Source organism: Spodoptera frugiperda, chromosome 24 (assembly GCF_023101765.2).
Source record: "Spodoptera frugiperda isolate SF20-4 chromosome 24, AGI-APGP_CSIRO_Sfru_2.0, whole genome shotgun sequence".
Classification (NCBI taxonomy): Eukaryota; Metazoa; Arthropoda; class Insecta; order Lepidoptera; family Noctuidae; genus Spodoptera; species Spodoptera frugiperda.
The window spans coordinates 1,779,694-1,804,953 of NC_064235.1; the positions used below are offsets into that span (position 1 = coordinate 1,779,694).

Below are 25,260 nucleotides of genomic sequence, written 5' to 3' on the forward strand. Positions count from 1 at the left end.
ACCCCGTTCCTACTCCTCCTTTCGAGCCGGAGCCCCGGTAAACCCGCTAGGCAGTCCGCAGCTCCGGAATACTTTGTTATATTACGACTTAAATTGAATACTAGTTCCTGCCAACGGATTCGCCCACGTTGCTATGGGGTAAAAAGTGTTCTATGTCTTATTGCAGATCATAATCTACTCCTGTTCCAAATTTCATCCTGATCCCTTCAGCCGTTTTGACATGATTGAGTAACAAACATACACACAAACTTTCGCATTTATAATATTTGTAAGACTAACTTCTGCCAGTGTCTTCGATCGCGTTCCCCTGTGATAAAAATACCCAAAATCAGCTCACACCCTGTCTGTATATCAAATTTTATCAAAATCTGTTCAGTAGTTTCAACGTCGCACTTCCGACCACTCGGCCAACGAGGCAGACTGTGGGTGACATAAAATGTAGGTGTCCAGTGGCATTACACAATTAATAACATTAATTAATGTGCACCTTTGCCTGTCCTTTCGGGGACTAAAGGCGTGAAATTAAAAAAAAATAGTTTCAGCGTAATTGACGGACAAACATCGAAACAAACAAACTTTCACATTTATAATATTAGTGTGATTTTGAATTTCTCCACGTTTACAACTATGGGAATAAGCAGGGGGATCTCACCCCTCAACCAACCACCATTTTGAAAAACACTAAAAAAGCCACTACAAGTAATAATTTCACACTTGAAACGACGCGGGAATCGAACCCGTACAATCGGCGCATTGTCTTTCTAGTGTGAATTATTTAAAGTCCTATTGATCGGACCCCCTTTTTTTAAGAACTTTTTAAAAGGTAAAAATTAAGGTTTTTCTTTCAAAATGCGCAGTCATCTGTAATAATAATTTAAGTATGTGAGAGCCATGCTGGGCCGGGTCGACCGGAGTGATACCACAGCCGAGCAGTACACCGACGTGAAACAACCGAAGCGTTGTGTTTCGTTGTCTGAGTGAGGTTACCGGAGGCCCAATTACCCCCCTTCACAAGCTAAGCTAAGCTGTGAAACTATGTGACCATTTCCACTGATATTAAGCTATGTAGCTGTGCGAGGAAGATGCGTAGCTTGAGTATGCGATGTATTGATAGTAGGGAAGCCATCCATAGCACATATCTTTCCATATAAAAACGGGGTACCGGGCTCCGACTCGAAAAGCAGGAGTAGGAACGGGGTGGTTGTTAGTCAGTAAGAATCTGAACCTCCCTCGCCTAAGGCCTGAAAAGTCATTGGATGATTACCCCCCTCAAAAAAAAAGCATAGCACATCTCTGGTGGAAAACCACTCTAAAAACTTTGTACCAACTTTTTTAAAACCAATAATTATTTTGTTTCAGGTTTCTAAGATGACGTAATCACCATTCGCGTACCACTGTCGGACCGACACTCGCTCGCCGAGATGTCTACTTACCTCCGTCTGCTGTTCATATGCGCCGTGGTGATAGCTGCAGCATCGTTGACGCGGGGTGCCTCATGCCCGTGGGCGTGCTCCTGCAGGGCTGCAGCGGCTGATTGTGCCCACCGAGGGCTGTTGCATGTGCCCAAGCGATTGCCCACCGATTCGCATCGATTGTGAGTAGTTTTTTATTTATATCTCTCTAATTCTCGAAGCTATTCAGGCCAATTTCGACCGCCTATAACTTAGTTGTGGATTAAACAAGAATCCTGAGTTTTGCAGATACTAAGCAGGCATTGTACAAGCATGATATATTTGAATTTTTGAACTAAGTAGTAGTTGTTTAAGTATTTATAACATGCCAAAGATTCGAAATTTTGTCACTGATTATACTGAATTAATCTTTATTTATTTTTTTATGGAATATGTGGCAAACGAGCCGACGAATCACCTGATGGTAAGCGATCAGCGCCATTTTCTTATCTGCATACTAAATAAATTATGTAAATGTCTGTCCGTATATGAAACGTTTTACAGACACCTCACATAAAAAGAAAATTTACATGATTTTTTTTGCGTTTTACATGAAACTGTATAAAACTATCTGAATACCCCATAAACACCCCATAGATGGACGGGGTCCCATAGAAACGTACCCCCATGTTACATGCTATGGGAAAAACTCCATCGATATTTTCCTTAGGGAATAATGCCATGAAATTTGTTGTAGAGCTATGTGGAGATTAGATGTAGGCAGTGGTGAATTTGGATCATTTACTTCTGTGTTTCATTTGCGTGTTACTTCTTATTTAAATATTTTTATAATACCTATCGTGAATGAGACATACAAAATTAACTAAAAATCACGGTTTATTCACGAATGTTAATGGAGGAAAGCTCTACTAGTTTTGAATTATAGAGGGACTTCCCTATCCTTATCCTATTCCAAATTTCATCCCTTTACATTACGGCACGTAATGCCACTATACAATGTACACCCACTATACATTTGTGTTATAAGTCCCATGTAATAGGGGGTGAGCCTATTACCATATACTGGGAACAATTCCAGACTCTGTACTACTACCGAGAAATTTTCGAAAATCCGAAAAAGCCTAGTATTACTTTGCCTGACCCGGGAATCGAACCCGAAACCCTTTGTCCGGCAGCATCACTTGCGACCACTCGACCAACGAGGCAGTCATTACCTCAATCTAATCTTTTATTGTAGTCTTTCTTATTTCTTTTTTTTAAATCTTGCTTTGATTTTCCGCATTTTCTGTCCAGTCTACAGTTACATAGCTCTATGACATATCACTGGGTAGGGGCGGACGCGAGTATAATCGGGAAGATAAGTGCTAAGAAAAAAATTGTAGAAGAAAAATTGTTGAAGAAAAATTGTTCATAATTTGTTCATAATTAGTTCATAATTTGACTCTGTAAACAATTTTTCAATTTCAATGTCAAAGCATTTATTTCAATTAAACCATTGTAAAAAACTTTTGAAACGTCAATAATTAAATAGTCTGTCAGTCTGCCCGTCAGTGAAGTTAAGTGCTCGTATACAAACATCACATTATCTTAATATCTCTATACGGATTTAAATCCTTTTTAACAGACTTCAAAAAAAAAATAGTTAAAATATCACTAAAACCTCCCTAGAATTTCGCCCCCTGTTTTTTAAGTCAGCTAATATTCCTAAACCTTTCTCAAAAGTTTGAAAAATACTATGTTGACTACAGTATCAAAATCGATCGAATCGAACGCGAGATAATCGCGCACAAACATTACGTACATACATATACCCATATACAGGTCCTTTTTGTTGAACGCGGTGAAGAATTTTTTTTTTTTTTTAGTTTTTAATATTTTTCTGCAAAACACCATTGCCCGCGACTGTACCTAAGGGCGGGTTCATATTAGCATCATATTGGTCGCACACGTGCCGACAATATGTCTCCGTGTGTGCGCAGTGCCTTAATATTGTGGTTCACACAAATTGATATTGATTTTAACATTTTATTAGTTTACGGGGGTAGGCAATAAGCAGGTATCTTGTGAACATGAAAATAAGTTGGTATTTTTTTTATAGATTGGTCAAAATAGTTTCTCTATTATAAGGGTAGGGTCTTGCTAGGGAAATATATAGTGTGACTGTTAATTAGTGAACGATATTTAAACACGTGATTGTACTCATGATTACAAACAACTTTCCCGAAGGAAATTTTCTTGTTTTCTTATTGTAAATTATTGTTATTGTGATTATAAAATTTCACGAGGCGAGACCCCGTTATCGGAAACTGTAGTAACTAGGTAGGTATTTCGGAACTTTAGCTGCTAATAGCTGATCATGCGAAAGCAAGCGCGTGTCTGTCTGTCAGTCTTTTTGTTCTGGTTGGACTGATTTTGACATATGACATACAGCCTTCACACCTTACGGTTTAACTGTGCAATTTTAACTGTACAGTATCGCATATTCTTAAGGTGTGTTGTGTACCATGCATTAAACTCGATGAATATTCCAATATCCGATATATAATAAAAAAATACCTAATCCAAAAACTTACTAATACTACTTAAACCTGACATCAAACTCCGAATCTTACGCAAAGAAATTAAACTTTTAACCACTGCACCAAACCATACCTTTCTATAATCTACACAACACCTATTATTTTTTTACTGAAAAATTACTGAAAAAACAAACAAAAAAACAAAATTTATTCCATACTTTTTTTGTAAATTTCTTTTTTTCAAAGCCTCATCATAAAGAAATGCATATTCATATCTTTTGAAAGCCTCGCCCCTCAAATTGCACAAAGGGAGATATGTAGAGGCCGCCACCGTAGCTGCTTCCTGTTGCGATAAAAATGGCTGAATTTACATTTCCGGTACAATCGGAGCGTATGTAAATGGAGGGAAAAGGGTTTTTTTTGGAGGGGATAGGCAGAGGTGCATTTGTACAATGTAATACTCATTTTTGGTTTACTTTGACTGTCCCATTGGTTGAGTGTTCGCAAGAGCGACTGCCGGACAAGGGGTCTCGGGTTCGATTCCCAAGTCGGTCGAGTGGTCGGAAGTACGACTGACGGACAAGGGGACTTAGGTTTGGTTTCCGGGTCGGGCAAGGTATTACTGGGCTCAGTAGTAGCATGAAGTCTAGGAGTTTCTTCTGTATCGTAAGTGCGTTTACAAACATACAAGTTCACATACACATGACAACCAGACCCGAAACAACAATTTGTGGAGTTACTCCATGCGTGAATCGAATCCGCTACACATTGTATACCGGCTATACAGCCCCCGTGTCAACTCTGTAGTCAAGACACATGCCATATGCCACAACTTACTGGGCACAATTTTAGACTCCGTGCTACTACTGAGAAGTTTTCGAAAAACCAAAAAAAAGGCCAGTAATAGTTTGCCCGACCCAGGTATCGAATCCGAGATCCCTTGTTCAGCAGCTGCTTGCAACAATACGACCAACAGTCTTCTCATCTTATACTCAAATCCTCGCATTCCCAAAATATCGGCTAACACACTAGTAACGCCTCTGGTGTTCCAAGTGTCCATGGGCGGCGGCGATTGCTTACCATCAGGTGATCCGTCTGCTCGTTTACCGACTTATATCATAAAAATAACAAACCAAATCATAAATAATAATAAGATTAATTGTGTTTCATAACGAAATACAATATTAGTAAACACAGCACCTCGCTTTGATGTCGAGTCGGTTAAATAGATCAAAGCGTTCGTTTTATTGTGTTGTGTGTATGTTTGTCATGTAATTATATATGTATATATGTGTATCTATGTATGTATGTATATTGGATTCTGGTTCGTGTTAGCGTCGTTTAATAAGTAGAGGCTATGACTTATAGAAGGTAGATTCTATACGCGGTTTTTTATGGTATAAATCGGTAAACGAGCAGACGGACAAACATCACCTGATGGTAAGCAATCGCCGCCGCCCATAGATACTTGAAACACCAGAGACGTTACAACTGCGTTGCCGGCCTTTTGGGAGATTAGGAATTTAAGGGTTGTTGGGAAATCGGGAATTGGGAAGAATAGGTGATTGGACCTCCATTAACCTCACTCACACAACGAAAAACAACGCTTCGGTAGTTTCACGTCGGTGTACTTTGAGGCCGTAGTATCACTCGGTCGAGCCGGCCCATTCGGCTCTCCCAATAACTGACGGACTAAATAGATTTTTAATTTTAATACCCCGTCGTCATTCCTATTCTAAACTTCTATTTTAATCCTAATTTCTTTCAAGAATTGGCTTACGAAACAGAGTAAGAATTTTATTATTATAAGACAACTAGTTTCTGAGATTAGAGGCGAACAAACAATACGATAGATTATCTTTATAGACTCAATCATAGTTAATCTATGTTGGTGTTCTATATATTGATTGCCGGATTAATCGTTTGGTTAGCATGTTGTGCAACTGACGAGTATTCTGGTGTTCGATTACCGGGTTGGACAAAGTATATTTAGAGTCATTTTTTACGGAAAGTTGTTGTTTCTGTACGGGGACTTTTTTAAAGGTGGAAAATCATATATGAGGGCAAGGCGACAGGGAGTGTCAGACTCTTACTGACTAAAAACCACCCCGTTCCTACTCCTGCTTTTTGAGCCAGTGTAATAAAGACTAATTGGACCAGTGTAATGTAATAAGATATTATATATTGTATATAGGTGGTATCATTAAGTGCTTTGTATAGTAATTTTAGTTCTTTATAATAAGTATTATCTGATATATAAAATGTCCATGTCACAATGTTAGTTACAGTACTCCTGCGAAACGGCTTTACCGATTTTTACCGAATTTCATATCCGTATTTAATCGGCTACTATCTGACAGTGATAAGGGTATTCGCCTTTAATTTATTTTATGTTTTTACTAAATAATTTATAAGGCAAAACAATGTTTGCCTGGTCAGCTAGTTGACTATAAAACTGTAACGAATGCCATGGACTCGAACCCGTGGAAAGCAAACTATTTTAATATAAAAAAGTGCATATAATATATGTATTGTATACAACATACTGGTATACCGAGAAGTCAGTGGTGTCATATCCCTGGCGCGATATGTTTCGACACCCGAGAACGTATAGCCGCATATATCATCCGCTTACTGCACTTCATGGAGCGCATTCATCATTATTACGTTGTGCCAATATACAGATAACTTGCAGAAAATCAATAAAAGACTTTTCAAAGTCACAGTCAAATCATTTATTCCAATTAAACCATAAATAGGTACTTTTAAAATGATTTCTTTTATGGAACAAGCAGGTAAACGAGCAGACGTATCACCTGATGGTAAGCAATCGCCGCCGCCCATGGACAGTTAAAACATCAGAGGCGTTACAAGTGCGTTGCCGGTCTTTTGGGGGTTGGGAGTTTAAAGCTTGTTGGAGAATCGGGGATGTCAACAAATAAAGAAATAAATAATAGTTTGTCTGTTTGCTCTTTCGGATCCGGTAGGCAACCGTGGTAGGCAACAAAATCGCACTGGATCCGCCGGATAACCGGATCCGCCGGACCGGATTGCACTCCCAAATTGGGCAGGACCAATTTGTTTTGTCACAGTGCACAACCACATTATGGCATCTCCTCTTTGTACTTGCTTCATAATTCACTCCAGCATATCAACCTACCTAATAAACTGATCTCTTTAATAGAATTTCAATCTTATCTCTTTCTCAATAAAGTAGAAATTCCCAAACACAGTCTAGTATAGCTTCATCTGCGGCTATACTTAGTTGTGTCGACTTTTGTTTTAATTTCAAAGTTTACACAATACGGCCACGTGTTTTGTAACAAAATACAGAAAACGTAAGTTATTTAAGTTAGTTGCTCAAAACAAATACTTCTCTGCTTATAACAGATTGAAAGTTCGGTAGAATTATGGGCAAGTAAAGCGGATAACGTAAACATAACTTCACACCCCTTATTTTTTGTAGGTAGATTACTTAAAGCTGTTTGATTATGGTAGAATAGAATACGTTTGTCACCATCTCCATTCTTTCTGCGGGTGTGTAAGACCCGACTAAGCCCTTTTTAATGAGATATACGGGTAAATAAGCAGACGGATCACTTGATGGTAAGCAATCGCCGCCGCCCATGGACATTTGAAACATCAGAGGCGTTACAAGTGCGTTGTCGGTTTTTCGGTGTTAGGAATTTGAGATTGTTAGGGATTTGGGGATTGGGGGAGATGGTAACCTCACTCACACAACCAAAACACAACGCAAACGTTGTTTCACGTCGGTTTTCTGCTCGGCCGTAGTATCACTCCGGTCGAGCCGGCCCAGCAGTACCGAAGCATGGCTCTCCCACACTTAATTGTATTCTACAGACCAGAATTATGAGTTGATTGTAAAATTGGCTCTGAATAACACTTCTGCCCATCTCCCTGTACAGTGACGTGTGCGAACGAGCAGTAATTGCTTACGCAATGCAGTTTATTTTAGCCGAGTTAGTCCCAGTTTATTGTACCCACATTGTTACACTTTCTTAATGAAAGTCTACCAAATATACAACGTCATGCCTTTATCCCCGAAGTGGTAGGCAGAGGTGCACATTACGGCACGTAATGCCGCTATACAATGTACACCCACTTTACACAATTTGTGTTATAAATCCTATGTAATAGCGGGTGAGCCTATTGCCATATACTGGGCACAATTCCAGACTCCGTGCTTACTATTGAGAAATTTTCGAAAAAACCGAAAAAAGTCCAGTATTAGTTTGTCTGACACGGGAATCGAACCCGAAATCCCTTGCCCAGAAGTCGCACTTGCGACCACTCGACCAACGAGGCAGTCAGAGGTACAATCCAATACTAAGCTTAATAATAGCTAGATAATTTACTTGATCCGCGCATCGAACCCACGACTTTATCCACAGTATCAAAGACCATACAACTCAAAAACTAATCTTATTGTTTATTCAAAGTACCATAAATAAACTTACAAGTATACCATAGACATAGACACGGCACAGATTAAATAGACACATCTGTGAATTATCAAAAGAGGATTATGTCTATATACCATAGATTATAGATCGTTTAAAATGTTCGAATCGTGTCTATGAATACGTTTATATATTCTGTATTAAGTATGCTTAGATTGAGATTTAAAATATAATTTATTTGATTTGTATACAACATGCTTATTATCATACTAGTGTGTAGGAGAGCCATGCTTCGGCACTGCTGGGCCGGCTCGACCGGAGTGATACTACGGCCGAGCAGTACACCGACGTGAAACAGCGCTTGCGTTGTGTAAGTGAGGTTACCGGAGGCCCAATAACCTCCCTTCTCAATCCCCGATTCCCCAACAACCCTTAAACTCCTAACCCCCAAAAAGCCGGCAATGCACTTCATGACATTAGTTGCGCAGAGCCTGGACTACTAGCTGCGACAGTACGTGTCGCGGGTTCGATTCTCACACGAAACAAATTCTTCCGAGTCATTTGACCACTGGTTCGAGTTATGTGATCCACATTCCACATATAGATCCATATACATTCTGGGGTCTGAGGAATATAATATGAATTCACTTATTATTATTTGTTAATTGGACACTGATGTAAAACTTAAAGCGTGACAATGTTTTACTAGAAAAACATAAAAGAAATTCTTCCGTGTCGGGGATCCGAAAATACTTTATCTAGCAACCCATCCCTCAACCACTGCGCTATATTATACAACGTCTACACCCACTTTTCACCATTTGTGTTATAAGCCCCATGTAATAGGGGGTGAGCCTATTGCCATATACTGGACACAATTCCAGACTCCGTGCTACTACTGAGAAATCTTAGAAAACCCGAAAAATGCCCAGTAATTAATATTAATATGTTATCGGCTTACTCACGTATTTGTTTGACGAGGAACCAGCTCGGTAATACTTAGCCCGATCGTCGGCAGTCGCACTTGCGACCACTCGACCAACGAGGCAGTCTAAAGGCAGTTACAATCTAATATTTATTTTCAATTTCCATAGAAAGTCGGCGCCGTATCGTATCGTGTCGTTGCCTGAAACGGTTCTGAACTCAGTTTTAATTAAACTTAGTATTTGCATTGATTTATCTTCGTCTACAGGGTACAGGGAGGCGGAGAGTTGTTTCCAAATATTTTTTACACTAGCTAGCTCCCTCGGTTTCACTCGCTTCGCTTTTTTAAGGGAGGAAAATCATCCAATAACTTGTCCCGCCTTGGGCGAGGCGAGAGGGAGTGTCAGACTTTATGTGACTATACATATATGTTATTCCACACGTAGTAGATGACTAATTTTTTATTTTAATGCCTGTCTTGTACATTATTCTAAAACATCGTATTTTTTATTGCGAAGATATATTAATTTGAAATATCGCATCACGTCACTATTAGGTAAATTTTATACGTAGAAATAACGTATTTGCTCCCACTCCTAAATTTTGATTCGTTCTATCTAAGTATTGTTATCTAAAAAATACGTGTTTTTTTTTCATTACCTAACTAACGCACTAAATAGATTTTCAATTTTCATTACCGTCATCATCCCTATTATATTATTTAATTGGAACTAGTAGTTACGGAGATTAGTGCGTTCAAACAAACTCTGTAGCTTTAAATATAAAGCTACAGAGTTTGTGTAACAATCAGGGAACAACTGCCAATTCTCATTCTTCAATTCATTCACACTCGTTCAAATAAATTCATTCGTTCATTGGTTCATTACGTTCGCTCGTTTATTTCAGTTTCCTTGATATCAAGTTACTGTTATTACTTAGTTAAATCGATCTTAACTGCTAACTTTATTATGTTACAGTTAAATTAAACTAAGACTAACTATAATCCATTTATAGGTTAGCGAAAATAATACTTAAGTTACTTTTAAACAACAGCTTAAAATGAAGTGTAAAGATCCGGAGCTGCGGACTACCTAGCGGGTTTACCGAGGCTCCGGCTCGAAAAGCAGGAGTAGGAACGGGGTGGTTTTTAGTCAGTAAGAGTCTGACACTCCCTCTCGCCTCGCCCAAGGCGAGAGTAGCCATTATGTGATTGAAATTTGGAACAGGGGTAGATTATGGTTTGGAAAAACCCATAGGACACTTTTTATTCCACGGGAACGCAGGCAAAGTCGCTCGCTGGCAGAAACTAGTTAGTTATTAACATACTATAGATTAAAATATCATCCAATTCTTGTTTCTCTTCTATCCTTGGTCAAAGGCATTTCCATTCACTGTGTTATGTATTATACATAATTATAAACCCTCCTCTTGAATCACTCTATCTATTAAAAAATCAGCATCAAAATCCGTTGCGTAGTTTTAAACATTTAAGCATACAAAGGGACATAACGACAGAAAAAGCGACTTTGTTATACTATGTAGTGAAGATATCATCCAATCTTAAGTTAAAATCACTGCTGCAAGCGACTGTACCGTCTCGTGTGTTCAGCAGAAACTATTCGCAGCTCCTAAGTTTCACAACTTGAACAATTTGCAAGTGGCGCGAAGTATTTCTCATTTATTTTACTCCATCTCGCTTGTGAGGGGTGAAATTGAAAACGGGAATCGAACTTTGGTCATTGTGTTTGGGTTGTCGATCTTTGAAGGTACAAAGGTACGTTGACTTTGGTTTTTAGATCGATTACATTTGTTTTTTAACCGACTTCAAAAAGAAGGAGTATTCAGTTTGACCTGTATAATATAATAATATGAATGTGGAATGAGCTGTCGTCTGCGGTATTTCCGAACCGATAACCTTCAAGAAAAGAGCATACTCCTTTTTAAAGGACAACGCACCTGTGACTTCTTTGGTGTTGCGGATGTCCATGGGCGGCGCTGACCGTTTACCATCAGGTGACTCGTTTCCTCGTTTGCCCCATATTCCGGTTTGGCTGAACCGAGTCTTGTGATAGGAACACGGATTAGTGTGAATGAATACTAACAGTGCAATACCCGATGAATGGTTTCTTTTTATAGTATAAGCCGGTAAACGGAGCAGACGGATCACCTGATGGTAAGAAATCGCCGCCGCCTATAGACACCCGAAACACCAAGGCGTTACAAGTGCGTTGTCGGCCTTTTGGGGGTTAGGAATTTAATGGTAGTTGCAGAATCAGGGATTGGGATGATTATGAAAATTGGGAAGGGGGGTAATTAGGCCTTCAGTAACCTCACTCACACAACGCAAGCGTTGTTTCACGTCGGTTTTCTGTGAGGCCGTGGTATTCGAGCCGGCCCAGCAGTGCCGAAGCATGGCTCTCCCACATTTTAACTGTGAATATATTCAATTCTAAAATTTTCGCCCATAATATCAATCTTATCCGCACAAACACGTAGTAAATCGGCCATTTTAATTTTCGCCCAGAATGGGCCGTTTAATTCTCTTTGTGAGTGCAGTGCGTCGAATGCAGGCTTGGCAGGGAGCCAGCCACTGGCGCTATGCAGATAATTGATCAACTTTATTGAAACTGCTCTCCCACTTGATTTACTGGACAAAATTTGTGGGAGGCAAAATTATTTTTTGGAAAATATTTTTCGTTGGGACTTTTTTTATGGAACAAGCCCGCCACAACCTCTCATACCGCTGCAACTCCTGTGCACCAGAATCTACAGTAGATACAACAATGAAAACACCGGAACACTGAAGTCCAGCGCGTCTCAGGGATATGAATGACTGTCTTGGATTCCGCTACGAAATAAATCAGAAGATATTATAAGAGGAGAAGAAAATATTTTGTTGGGACTATAAACTTCAGGGTAGTTTTCCACCAGAGACGTGCTATGTAGCTATGCTGCGAAGATGTAATAGTGACTGATTCTAAGCTATGTAGCTTTGTGAGTAAGATATTATGCTATCGAGATATGCCACCGCAAAATAGCTGCAAGAGGATGATGCGCAGTTCGAGTATGCGATGTATCGATAGTAGGGAAACCATCCACAGCACGCATCCCTTGCATGCATGTTTCTGTATAAAAATAAAGATTAGAGGAGTCCGTTTCCACCATTGCCAAGCTATGTGAAACGTGTCATTTTGATCAAACTGAAATAACTTGTATTTAATTTTATTGTAACTTTCGTGAGACATACTAAATTAATTATTATGTTATCGGCTTACGCACGTAACTGTTTGACGAGGAACTCGACAGTCGCCGCGTCGTGTATCGCGGAATGCTGCTTATAAAGATGAGACTCTAGCATGGCTTGAAACTAGTCGAGTTCCTTGTCAAACGGTTACGTGAGTAAGCCGATAACATAATAATTAACTTTAAATTTAGATTGCTTACTCCCATCCAGACTCCAAACTGCCATCCCAATCCGACAAATAACTCCCAAAGTGATAATAAGTAAGACATTACGAGCCGACCATCTCTGCTTACCCCCCAAAGCCATTAATATCAATTATCATTTGTAAACGTTTGCTCGGAATTATTATTTCTGCGATTTATCTTGCGGGGAGGCAAGTGCTGTGTCGGCACCATTTTGCTATAATGGGGGAAGATAATATATTTTGGAAGACTTTTCTATTGCTTACTTTTTACTTTTAGGAGATTTTGCACACCTGTTACTTATTTTTAGAGATTGACTACCGAATTAGGGCTTTTGGGTTCGATTTCTAGGCCATTTAAATGTGTTTTTTTTTTTTTTCAGTACTTAATAGTCTGAAATCTATAGTTGGCAATAGGTTCATTCAATATTAATTAATTAATGGCCGTTAACTAATGTAATATGACAACAATTTACATAATAACTTAAGACAGAAGGTCCCTTAAGTAGGGACTAAATAAAATAACCGACTTGGTATTACTTGGATCTTACAACATTTTACGGTAGAAAAACTGATATGCAAGACTTGGGCTTTTTTAATCCAAACTCTCTAATTAGAAGTGTTAGAAAAATACATACAGTAGCAACACAACATGATATTGCACACAGACGATTGACGAACAAATCAACGGATGACGTCCTAAATCTTACATCGCACATATGAAGTTTACATTCGAATAAACATGGATAGAAAATCCCAACGAACAACAGTTGGGGAGAAAGCCCACCAGACACGATCACCTCACCTAGTCGGAGGATCCTGCTTTACTTAGGGAACTTTATTTAGGTACTCTGTGTGGTCTAAAATAATATGACTAAACTAGAAGAATCTCAGCATTTTTAAATCTTGGTTATTTAGGTGGTTCCCTAAGGCCGCTTTTCCACCAGAGATGTGCTACGCTACGTTGCTGTGAATACGTGTGACTTCCACCAATCATATTCATAGCTTAGTACTGGTGGAAACGGACTCAGCTATGTTTTTTATATGGAAAGATGCGTACTATGGATGGCTTCCCTACTATCGATACATATCTTCCTCGCACAGCTACATAGCTTAGTATAAGTGGAAACGGTCACATAGTTTCACAGCTTAGCTATTACATCTTCGTAGCACAGCTACATATCCATCTAAAATTGTACATAGCTAAAAGCCAAGACCGGTAAACGTTCAATTATTCGAATCTTTGTCCTCAGTCGAGTAACAGGATGTAATATAGTCGAGTATCGAGTGAGGTACGTCGCTATGAAGAAATATGCCCTTTGGGGGAATAGGGGGACTCTCAGTTCGGGAGAATAAGGACTGTCCTGGGATTTAGGTTTTGTTTTTGAGGCAATATGGTTTTCGGGTTGAATTTGGTACCAATTTTTTGTTTAATATTTTTTTATTCTTTCATTTTGATATCGGTTTAAAATATTTTGTTTTTATTTCTAATTTATTTACCTTGACCTAAAATGTAGATAAGCAATTTAATGATGTGTGAAGTTTGAAAAATGAATGCACGGTTTGCTTCGATGGCTGGGTAACCGACTGCCGCGCAACGTATAGCGAGTTAAATTCTCGCACGGAACTAATTGTGTGATCCACAAATTGTTGTTTCGGGTCTGGGTGTCATGTGTATGTGAATTTGTATGTTTGTAAACGCACATACGACACAGGAGAAAATACAAGTGTAGGGTAACGTTCTTTAAAAAAAAAAGAAATGACTATAATATACAGCGTGTAACAAAATACCCACATACATCAAGAAGCACTGAAGAATACAGGTTCAATAGAATCTCTACATAAAGACACTCACACTCCCTTCCGCTTAAAATACGTTTAAAAAAAATGGTACCAAATACTTGGTGTCGTATGGTTTTTGATTTTATAAATCATACAAACGTGTCACAACACTACAGGGGTCACTCGCTAATTACGAAACATTTCTTCTGTAAATCTGATCGCCTAGTACCTATCTACCTAATTTTAATTCGCATAAAAAATAAAAATTAAAAATATTGGAAAAATTCATAACTTCGTTCCATGAAAACATGAGTTTAAAAACCCTTCCCGTATCGTTTGTTATGTTATCTAGAAACCGTGCAATTGATATGTATACCCCCTTTTTGTTACACCGTGTACAACAATTTCTCCAAGACTGTCCCACATTATACCACAATCCTAGTCACCCCACTTCCCCCGCGGCCCCCTACATTCATAAACTGTCTTAGAAAGGAATCCTGCAAATGATCCTCACACAGCCCGGCTCCTATAACGCTATATATCTAAGGGGGGTAGCCAGTAATCTGAGAAGGCAGTACTACGATACAACCAGTATATCTTGGTCTCGCTTTATACGATCTTTCTACACATTGAGAGGTCAGTTTATACTGGTTTTTTTAGCCTGATGTGTCGTATGTCCTTTGCGAAAGGAACGCGGGCGTCTTTTGTTTTTGATGTGTGAAAATGTCGTGGAGATTTGTAAAGTTGGTAATAATGAGCCGACATGTATGAAATCTAGTGTTAACTAGACTAATAAATAAAATTGTAGTGTCTGTTTGTAATATTGAAATAACTGCTTTTTACTACATGCAGTACTTTTAAGGGGGAAAATTATCTCAATGGCTTCTTTCTTTATTGGCAGGTAGCCGATACTAAGGCGTAACTTAGGCTACTTTTATTTGTCACAAAGTCCGTAATATACGCGAGCTAAGCCGCGGGCATCAGCAAGTTAAAAAATATATTTGTCACTCGAAAAGCAGGAGTGGGGTGGTTTTTAGTCAGTAAGAGTCTGACACTCTCTCTCACCTCGCGCAAGGCGGGAGAAGTAATTGGATGATTTTCACCCGTTAAAAAAGCCCTATCAGAATTTCGACACATTTTTGTATGTTGTATAAATTCTATTACCTCTAAGGCCATAAGAAATGTTTTTCGTCTATCATAATCTTTCCTACTTAACAAACGACGCTAACACGAACCAGAATCCAATATACATACATATATACATATATAAATACATGACAAACACACACACAATACAATAAAACGCACGCTTTGATCTATTTAACCGACTCGACATCAAAGCGAGGTGCTGTGTTTACTAATATTGTATATCGTTATGAAACACAATTAATCTTATTGTATAATGTGTTTAATTTCAATATTTATGATGTTTTCCACCAGAGATGTGCTATGCTACGTTGCTGTGGATGCGTTTGGCTTTCACCAATCATATTCATTGGTACACATAGCTTAGCACTGGAAACGGAATCAACTAAGCTATGTTTTTTATATGAAAAGATGTGTGCTATAGATGTGTGCTATTTATTTTTTTATAATTTTGAAATCGCCAACCCGCATTGAGCAAGCGTGGTGATTAAAGCTCAAACCTTCTCCGTGTGAGAAGAGGCCTTTGGTCAGCAGTGGCCACTTATAGGCTGTTGATGTGAAATCTTCCTTGTGCGAACTGCTAGGGAGTGGAACTCCTTGCCGGAGTCTGTGTTTCCTGATGGGTATAACCTGGGTGTCTTCAAAGCCCGAGTGAATAGATTGCTTATGGGCAGACGTGCTCCATCGTAGGCCGCATCATCACTTACCATCAGGCGAGATAGCGGCCAAACGTCGACCCACCAAAATAAAAAACATAGAGTTGCTCCATGCGGGAATTGAACCCATCTACACGCGCCAACCGTGCAGTCAAACTACTCAAAACAAGAATCGAACGCCTCACGTTCAAACACGCTTGCATCTATAAAAGAAACATATAATTATAATTATCGAAACCAACCAATTATCGATAGATTAATTGATAAAGTACTATTGAAGCAATCGCTTCGTTTCCTCATGAGAAACTGTTACTTTCTTTAGTCTTAGATACTAATATTATAAATACGAATGTTTGTGTGTATGTTTGTCACTCAATCACGTCAAAACGGCTGAAGGGATCGGTATGAAACTTGGAACAGAGGTAGATTATGGTCTGGAATAACACATAGACTACTTTTTATCTTAGAGTTACTCCTAGATAAACGATCTCAATCCAAAAATTTTACAGAAACTTTATAATAACCAGGTAAGCCGCGCGACTTCTCTCGCTACTCGGCTCCTATTGATCGTAGCGTGAAGTTTTATATCCTATAGCCTTTCTTGATAAATGGACTATTCAAATTATCTTGGTAGTTCCTGAAATTACCGTGATTAAACAAACATTTTTATTAAGGACGGAAAGTCTTCCAATGGCTTCTCCCGCCTTAGGCGAGGCAAGATGGTTTTTCAGACTTTTACTGACTAAAAACCACACCGTTCCTACTCCTACTTTTCGAGCCGGAGCCCCGGTAAACCCGCTAGGTAGTCCGCAGCTCCGGATCAGGCATCAGTCCTACTGGGCCCCATCTGTGGTGGTCTGATGGTTCTTTGGTTTAAACAAACAGACTTCAACTTTGTTTATTAGTTTAGATTCCTACATGATAGAAACCTGCATGATAAATTACCTACACACAAGTGAAGCCACGGGCAGAAAGCTAGTCAATTATAATAAATCTTTATTGGATTTTGTAACTATGTGTTAATTAAATTTCCGTTTATAACTGTTATTAATTTTATTATCACACACACACATAATATAATTGAATATTTTAATAAGAAATGCCTCGTAATGTTTGTAAGCGCAAACCTCGAAAACGGCTGGTTCGATTATGATAATTAAATTAGTTTCTTTACATTGAATAGGCTTCGAAACTACTGGACCGATTTGAAAAATTCTTTCACTATTGAAAAGTTTACTTTTCAGGGAAGAACTGTTTATACTAATACAAGCTTTTGCCAGCGATTTTGCCCACGTTCCCATGAGATAAAAAGTACTCAAGTCAACTCATACCCTATCTGTATACTACATTTCATCAAAATCCATTCATAACATTTACATTACTAGGCATCTTTCCGGCATTTCGAAAAGTTCTCAGTAGTAGCACGGAGTCTGGAATTGTGCCCAGTATATGGCAATAGGCTCACCTCCTATTACATGAGACTTATAACACAAATGGTTAAAAGTGAGTGTACATTGTGTAGCGGCATTATGTGCCGTAATGTGCACTTCTGCCTACCCCTTCGGGGATAAAAGGCGTGACAATAAAACAGACGATAATTATCACTTATAAAGTGCAATAAAATCTGAACACTATTAGTAGCGATTAAAGGTTTATTATCGGTTGTAAATGTTACATTACTAATGTAATTTTATGGCTAAATTAAGGTTTTTATGAGTTTATGTGATAATGGGTGTGTTTTGACTTAATAACTCGTCAGAGGAGTAAGCAGAAGTATTCAAGTGTGGGAGAGCCATGCTTCGGCACTGCTGGGCCGGCTCGTCCGGAGTGATACCACGGCCGAGTAGAAAACTGACGTGAAACAACGCTTGCGTTGTGTTTCGTTGTGTGAGTAAGGTTATCGTGGGGGCCACGATAACCTTACTCCTACTTAACCTTACTACTTACCTTACGGAAGGAGTAATTTGGAATTACTCCTTCCCAATCCCCGATGCCCCAATTTAAATTCCTAACCCCTAAAAGGCCAGCAACTGACTATAAACCTACCCGTTCCTTACTCCTGCTTTTCAAACCAGAGCCCCGGTAACCTGCTAGGTAGTCCGCAGCTCCGGAATAGGTCTGGTCAATGGTTTGATTTTAAACTAAGGAGATTTTTATTAAAATTGGCAGTTTTTAAGTGACTTTTGAATTGAATTAAATTCACTTAGGGAAGTGGAAACTATCGTTTTCTTTTTCTTTTCTAATAAACTGATTTATTTCGTTGCGGGATCCAAGACAGTCATTCATGTCCCTGGGACGCGCCGGACTTCAGTGTACCGGCGTTTTCATGGTTGTGTCTACTGTAGATCCTGGTGCACAGGAGTTGCAGCGGTATGAAAGGATGTGGCGGGCTTGTCCCATAAAAAGTTTTGAGTTGAACTCCCTGATTAGCGACCGCCTTTTTTGCCTATAACTCAAAATATAAACCAAAAACTATTACATTGTTTAAGTAAATAAGACACACTTCCGTCTAACCTTCAAAAAATTAAACATCTTGTTAATATAATTAATTAGTACCGCTGAAATATAGGTAAGTGCGACGCCCCGCGGTCACAGCGTGGCACTTTGATGTGCCTCACTTATATGGCACTAAGTGGCACTAAATGGCACTAAATGTGGCACACTTGGGTAATGACTTAAGTGCTCCTTTACTGAGATGGGAGTCGCGTTTGATTTTCTCCGTTTTGTGGGTAGAAAGGGGTGTGTAATGTCTTACTGTGTACTAGATTCTGCCAGCGGCTTTGCTCGCGTGTCTGTTGGTTGAAAAGTTATTAATGTGTGATATTTTAGACCATAATCTACCCCTATTCCAAATTCCATCCTGATCCCTTCAGCTGTTTTGGCGTGGTTGAGTAACAAACATACATACAAATTCAACTTTCGCATTTATAATATAAGTAAGATGAGATATTTGGACATTAAACCGGGACTCCGGCTCAAAGCAGGAGTAGGAACGGGGTAGTTTTTAGTCTGTAAGAGTCTGACACTCTCTCTCGCCTCGCCCAAGGCGAGTGTGGTCTTAGAATGATTTTCCCTCCTCAAAAAAAAGTCTGAAAATTACCGATTTTTATGCGGTTTTCCGCATACCGCATCAAATTTTTAATCGACTTAGATTTTTTTCATCGACATGGCTACATCATACATCGATTTGGCTAAACCGGTTTTGATGCGGTATACTGAAAACGGCATCAAAATTGGTTTAGCCAAACGCGAGATAATCGCGCACTAACATACATATAAGTCAAACAGTCTCTTCTTTTGAAGTCGATTAAAAAATCAACTAAGTAAATTTTATCATCATCATCAGTCGGAAGACTTCCACAGTTGAACAAAGGCCTCCCCTTTAGTAAATTTTATGTCATACATAATAATGTTTAATATGTTATTTCTCTTTTGTTTCAGAGACCTACAAGGCAACAACATCACAATAATCTTTCAGAGCGACTTCCAAAACCTGAAGGATTTGAAAACATTGTGAGTATCCCTTTCTACACAGTTTCTACACAGTGAAATAGTTTTCAGGGGTGGAGCTGTTCTAAATCCACCCCTGGTGCTGAGGCAATAAGCTCTGGAGAAAAGCTATTTTTCAACATTTTCGGAAAAGCGTTTAATGTTCCACAAGCCCGCATCGTACGCATTCCGTATGACGTCATCAGTACGCATCGCATGTAGGCATTGCCGATGATGCGGGCCGTACGATGCGGATCAGTGGACGCAGTTGTATGAGTTTCTATACAACACAAACTAAAATCCGTTGCGTGTGATGCGTACGATGCGGGCCTGAGGACGCGTACCTTAAAGTGCCTGCCACTACATAAAGCCAAGATACAGTAAATATATTATTCATAAGCAATAAAAGGCATTATACAGTATGGAGATCACTCATATGACTTAAATGAAACTACAAGTAGTACTCGTCCACAGAAGCATAATACAACTAAATATTTCAACAAAAACCTTTACCTATTAAATATTGAAATTTCAAACAAAATAAATATTGAAATTAATCAAGTATTAAATATTTGACCATAGAAGAGCTGTAATGTTGTAGGTTGTCTAGGAATATTACGAACATGCGGCGCGGCTGTTATAATGCCGTATTTGTAAAGAGTGTTCAAATTAGCTCAAAGAGAATAATGCACATTTTGGCTTACCTACTGGGCGTATTTCGCTCATTTTTCGTATATCGTCAGCCAAGATGATAACAAATATGTGGTTTAAATTAAGTCATAAGAGGTTTCTTCATACGGTATTTTTCAGATATCACAATTTCTTTTTAACTTTATATTATTCTCGGAGTTTATATACAACTTAAATAGAGTCTACATACAACTTACATAAGGCCTTTATTGGCTTGCTCTGATTTTAAACAATTTATTTGTTGTGAATATTTTTGAAAATAACCTTTATTTTGTTTTACAGACAACTGTCAGAAAATCTTATCCACACGATCGAGAGAGATGCCTTCTTGGAGCTGAACGCTTTGGAACGACTGTAAGTACAATTACAATACTAAAAACTAATATAAAATAATACTAAGTTCACCTAAATTGAAGAAAAAACAATCTTAAAAAGAATGCAATTAAGTACCTCATTACAAAGTTACGTCGTCCCGCAGAACGTGAGGTTCCAATTTCAAACGAACCAATCAGTATAGCTGATTGCGTTCGCACCGTTCGCTGTGACTTTGAAGCGACGTAACAGCGTTTCTTAACCTTTTATTTTATGACATTAGTTAAAAGAAACCTTTTATAGCATTTCATTAAAGAAAAAGTTAATTTTGTTTTTAATTATTTTGTTAATTTTGTAATTGTAATGTTATTAATTTTAATTTAAAAAAAGTAAATTTGTAATGTTAATAATTTTGTAATAAATTTTTATTTAGCATTGTTTTATTACTAAACATTTATTTAATAGACTCTTAAAAAATTAGATATTTTTTACAAGATAAATTCTTTAGTAGAAGTATTAATGAGAATCACACCCAACCATTTTTATAAGAAAATAAAATATTTTTTTAGTAAATCAAAAGATTTTTCTCAGTAAAATAAAATTTGAGCTGTCAAAAAATCCAATATGGCGACCTGTCAACTGTCAAATGTCAACTGAGGTTAAGAGACGCTGGTGTATATTTACATTTACTTACAGGAGACTGAACAATAATCGGCTGGGCCATTTGCCAGAGGGGATATTTTTGAGATTGAGGCACCTTCAGAGATTGTGAGTAGTTGGCCTTGTAAGGCCAATGGTGTGGTCCCTGTTGGTCCTTCGGTATTGGTGTTCTTACCCCGGATTGTGCTGTGCGTTGAGTGGTGATGTCAAAATATCTATTAATTAAAATATATATTTTTATTCCCAGAAAAGTTTCAAAAATAAATTTTCTTTATCTAACTTTTTGTAATTAATCTTGAACTTACAAATTCAATGGTGAATTTCCAAAAAAAGATGGAAAATATTGTTTGAACTTCGCATATAAAGGCGCTATTTCTCAATTTTTCACGTTTTATTTTCACTAAAACCATGTCCCATAAACTCCCAAAAATCTTATAAACTCCCCAAGTATATAACTTATTTTTTCCAATTTACATTCACACTTCCATTACATTTTTTTTTTTTGCCAAAATAGGTGTGCCTTAAAACATATACGAAGTCATATTTTGTCCTTTAACAAAGGACAGTGACTCCAAAACTTATGGGTCAACTCCTAAGGGATTAAAAACTTTAAAGAGGGGGCCATAGCTGAGTTAAACTTCAAGTAATAACAACCTACTTACCGCTGTACTCAGTGTCATTTAATGGTTACTTAACCCAGTCCTTAGCAATTGTTTTTTGAAACAAAATCGTTACTAAGGAATAGTTTAAGTAATCATTAAATGTTCCGACCTCTAGCTTTACTAGAGGACTGACCGAAAGATAGACATTTTTTAATATTATAATATTTGCTTTGACGTTCAAAAGTGCCTTTCCGGTCTATTTGAAATAAATATTTTTTACTTTGACTTTGACTCTGAGTACGGCAGTTAAAGGGATTAAAACATAAACCATTGTTTGTTAAAATTACAAAAGTATGTTTTTTTAAGTCTTTGAATGCTAAAAGTAAACAGCCAAACCCCGACAAATACTTATATTGTCACACGTATTAAAAGTATAAACACAGCAGATAAATAACAGCACTGTAAAAGAGACCCATTTCCTTACAATAATTATAAGTCACTAGTCCACTACATAGGAAAAATTAAATTAAAAGACATCTCAGAGATATTTGTCATCACCATTTAAAAGCCAAAATAAATAACCGATCCTAATCCAAAGTATTTGGATCGATCCAAACATTTGACAGAAACCCCGTACAAAATAATGTCAAAAAGCGATCTTAACCAAACATTTTGGATCAGGATCGGTGATTTATTTCGGCCGTATGACGTCACAGCACACATCTCCCCCCACCCATAAGCTTCTGCCTAAACCGGGTTCTTCGATGTCTATATAAACCTATTTTTTTAATCAATTCTTTTTAATTTTCCACCCAGCGCCGCTAGCATTTATACCTTTATAATACCCCCATACATTACATAATAACAGGAAAAAATACGAAAAACAATACGTTTTCTACATTTTGTTTTTATTTTATGGCGATTTTTTGGGAGCATTTTTATGTGTTTTTTTTTTACAAAAACAATTTGTTAATTAATATTGTTAACTGTACTCTTAGTACGAGTTTGCTTTACGTTTTCGTTTAACGTAAAGCAATTTATTTATTTAAAAGAAAAATAAAAATATTATAAAAGAATAATAAAATTAAATTATGAATTTTTTTAGCTGACTAAAACCCAACGCCGAATCTAATACTAAGTGCACAGTTGGCGCGGTAGCTAGGCATCTAACTGCCGTGCAACGTATAGCGGGTTCGATTCGATTCGGGTCTAGGTGTCATGTGTATGTAAACTTGTATGTTTGTAAACGCACACATGACACAACGAAACAATACTTTATATTAGTGAATGAAAAAAAATCCTCATAAACCTTTCATTTAACGTTTATACACCAAATAAAACACCCCAATAAATAATAAAACAAAAAACAAATCAACAACAGCTTCACAAAAACAATAAAACATGATGTTAAAATAAAAAATCACATAAAAATGTTGTTAAAACCGCCATAAAATAGTCCCATAGCTAACAGTACTCGCTTCACCCATTTCATGGCTTGGCTGCTACGGTGTGACCCCCCCACCAATAGGGCTAACCCACCCCCGTAACATTTTTACGCTTTGTACAGAAATAAAAGCAAAAAAAAGAAACGAAAATTAATATTAACAACAAAAAATTGAAATTAACAACGACAATATTTTAATTTTAACAAAAAAAAAAAAGAAAAATTAACAGCTGAAAATATGGAATTAATTAAGAGAATTTTAACATAAGTGAAATTAACAATGATTTTATTTTAATTTTAACAAACAAAAAAAGAATATTTAACAATGGAAAATGTGAATTAATTGTAATTATAATTAAGTCATTTTTAACATGATTTTTAACTTAATTTACTTTTAACAAATTGATTTTGTGGATTACCTAATATTTTTTATAGATTTTTTTGGGACCTACGTTTTCATTTACGGTAAAAAACTAGGCTAATAAGATTAAATCCTATATTTTGGATTTCGATACGTATAATCTTAAAAAAACTAAGGTATAATTAATTAACAATACGGATATTGTGGGCAAAGAAAATTCAAGGCAAGAAAAGCTGGAAAACAGGGATAATCATTGGTGGCGAAACGGAGTTCGCCGGGTTTGCTAGTTCATTATAAAACCTAAAGATACCTAATATTAAACTGTTTACATTAAGTTGTGTTATATATTTATATATACAAAAGGTGTAACAAAAAGGAGGGAATACATATCAGTTGCACGGTTTCTAGATAACATAACAAACTAAGTATACGGGAAGGGATTTTTATTTTAAACTCATGTTTTCATGGTACCAAGTTATGAATTTTTCCAATCGCGCCGCCGCGCGAATCAAAATTAGGTAGACAGGTACTAGGCGATCAGATTTACAGAAGAAATGTTTCGTAATTAGCGAGTGACCCCTGTAGTGTTGTGACACGTTTGTATGATTTATAAAATCAAGAACCATGCGACACCAAGTATTTGGTACCAATTTTTTTAAACGTATTTTAAGCTGAAACTTTGTGTAGAGATTCTATTCAACCTGTATTCTTCAGTGCTTCTTGATGTATATGGGTATTTTGTTACACGTTGTATATATTATGTTGTATAGTTGTACTTGTATATCTAAAGATATATCTTGTGAAATTAAAATAGAACAATAACAAGACAAGATAACTTCCTCTGTCACAGTTTTCAGTTCACATTATGATGGAATTTATGCGAGATTACGTAGCAACGGCGTGATTCGGAATTAATTACAACATGGCATACATTACTTATGTACGTATCTACATTATTATGGTAATATCATATGTTTTACTCCCGAAGGGGAAGGTAGAGGCACCAGAGGTGTTACAAGTGCGTTGCCGGTCATTTAGGGGTTAGGATTTTAGGGATTGTTTGGGAATCGGAGATTGGGTAATTGGGCCTCCGGTAACCTCACTCACACAACAAAACACAACGCTTCGGTTGTTTCACGTCGGTGTACTGTGAGGCCGTGGTATCACTCCGGTCGAGCCGGCCCAGCAGTGCCGAAGCATGGCTCTCTTACACTTTACACTACACCTTATAATATTACCATCCCTAAACATCCAATCACCCCAAAAAACATTCAAACACACTTACCTCCTTTAAAACTATAAAATATTTACACAAAAATCCTTCCTCTACTTATTCTATTTTCTATTGAAGCTTCAGAAATAAAAGGAAGGAGTAACCAACCGTATCTTTTTTACGTTTCTTTAGAAAAGTGCAACT

At 37.6% G+C, this 25,260-nt stretch overlaps 1 protein-coding gene and 1 long non-coding RNA gene across 2 annotated transcripts in view; both read left to right on the forward strand.

Annotated features, from left to right (window-relative positions):
• LOC118278660 (protein slit) overlaps positions 1-25,260 on the forward strand; it is a 123,023-nt gene that overhangs the window by 54,962 nt on the left and 42,801 nt on the right. Inside the window, exons 2-5 of the mRNA XM_050703830.1 lie at positions 1,360-1,594; positions 19,727-19,798; positions 20,747-20,818; positions 21,473-21,544. Of these exons, the coding sequence (XP_050559787.1) occupies positions 1,422-1,594; positions 19,727-19,798; positions 20,747-20,818; positions 21,473-21,544 (389 nt within the window). The 5' untranslated portion in view covers positions 1,360-1,421. The remainder of the gene's footprint in view (positions 1-1,359; positions 1,595-19,726; positions 19,799-20,746; positions 20,819-21,472; positions 21,545-25,260) is intronic.
• Positions 1-25,260, forward strand: part of LOC126912277 (uncharacterized) — a 138,025-nt gene that overhangs the window by 42,430 nt on the left and 70,335 nt on the right. The gene's annotated exons all lie outside the window — the stretch shown is intronic.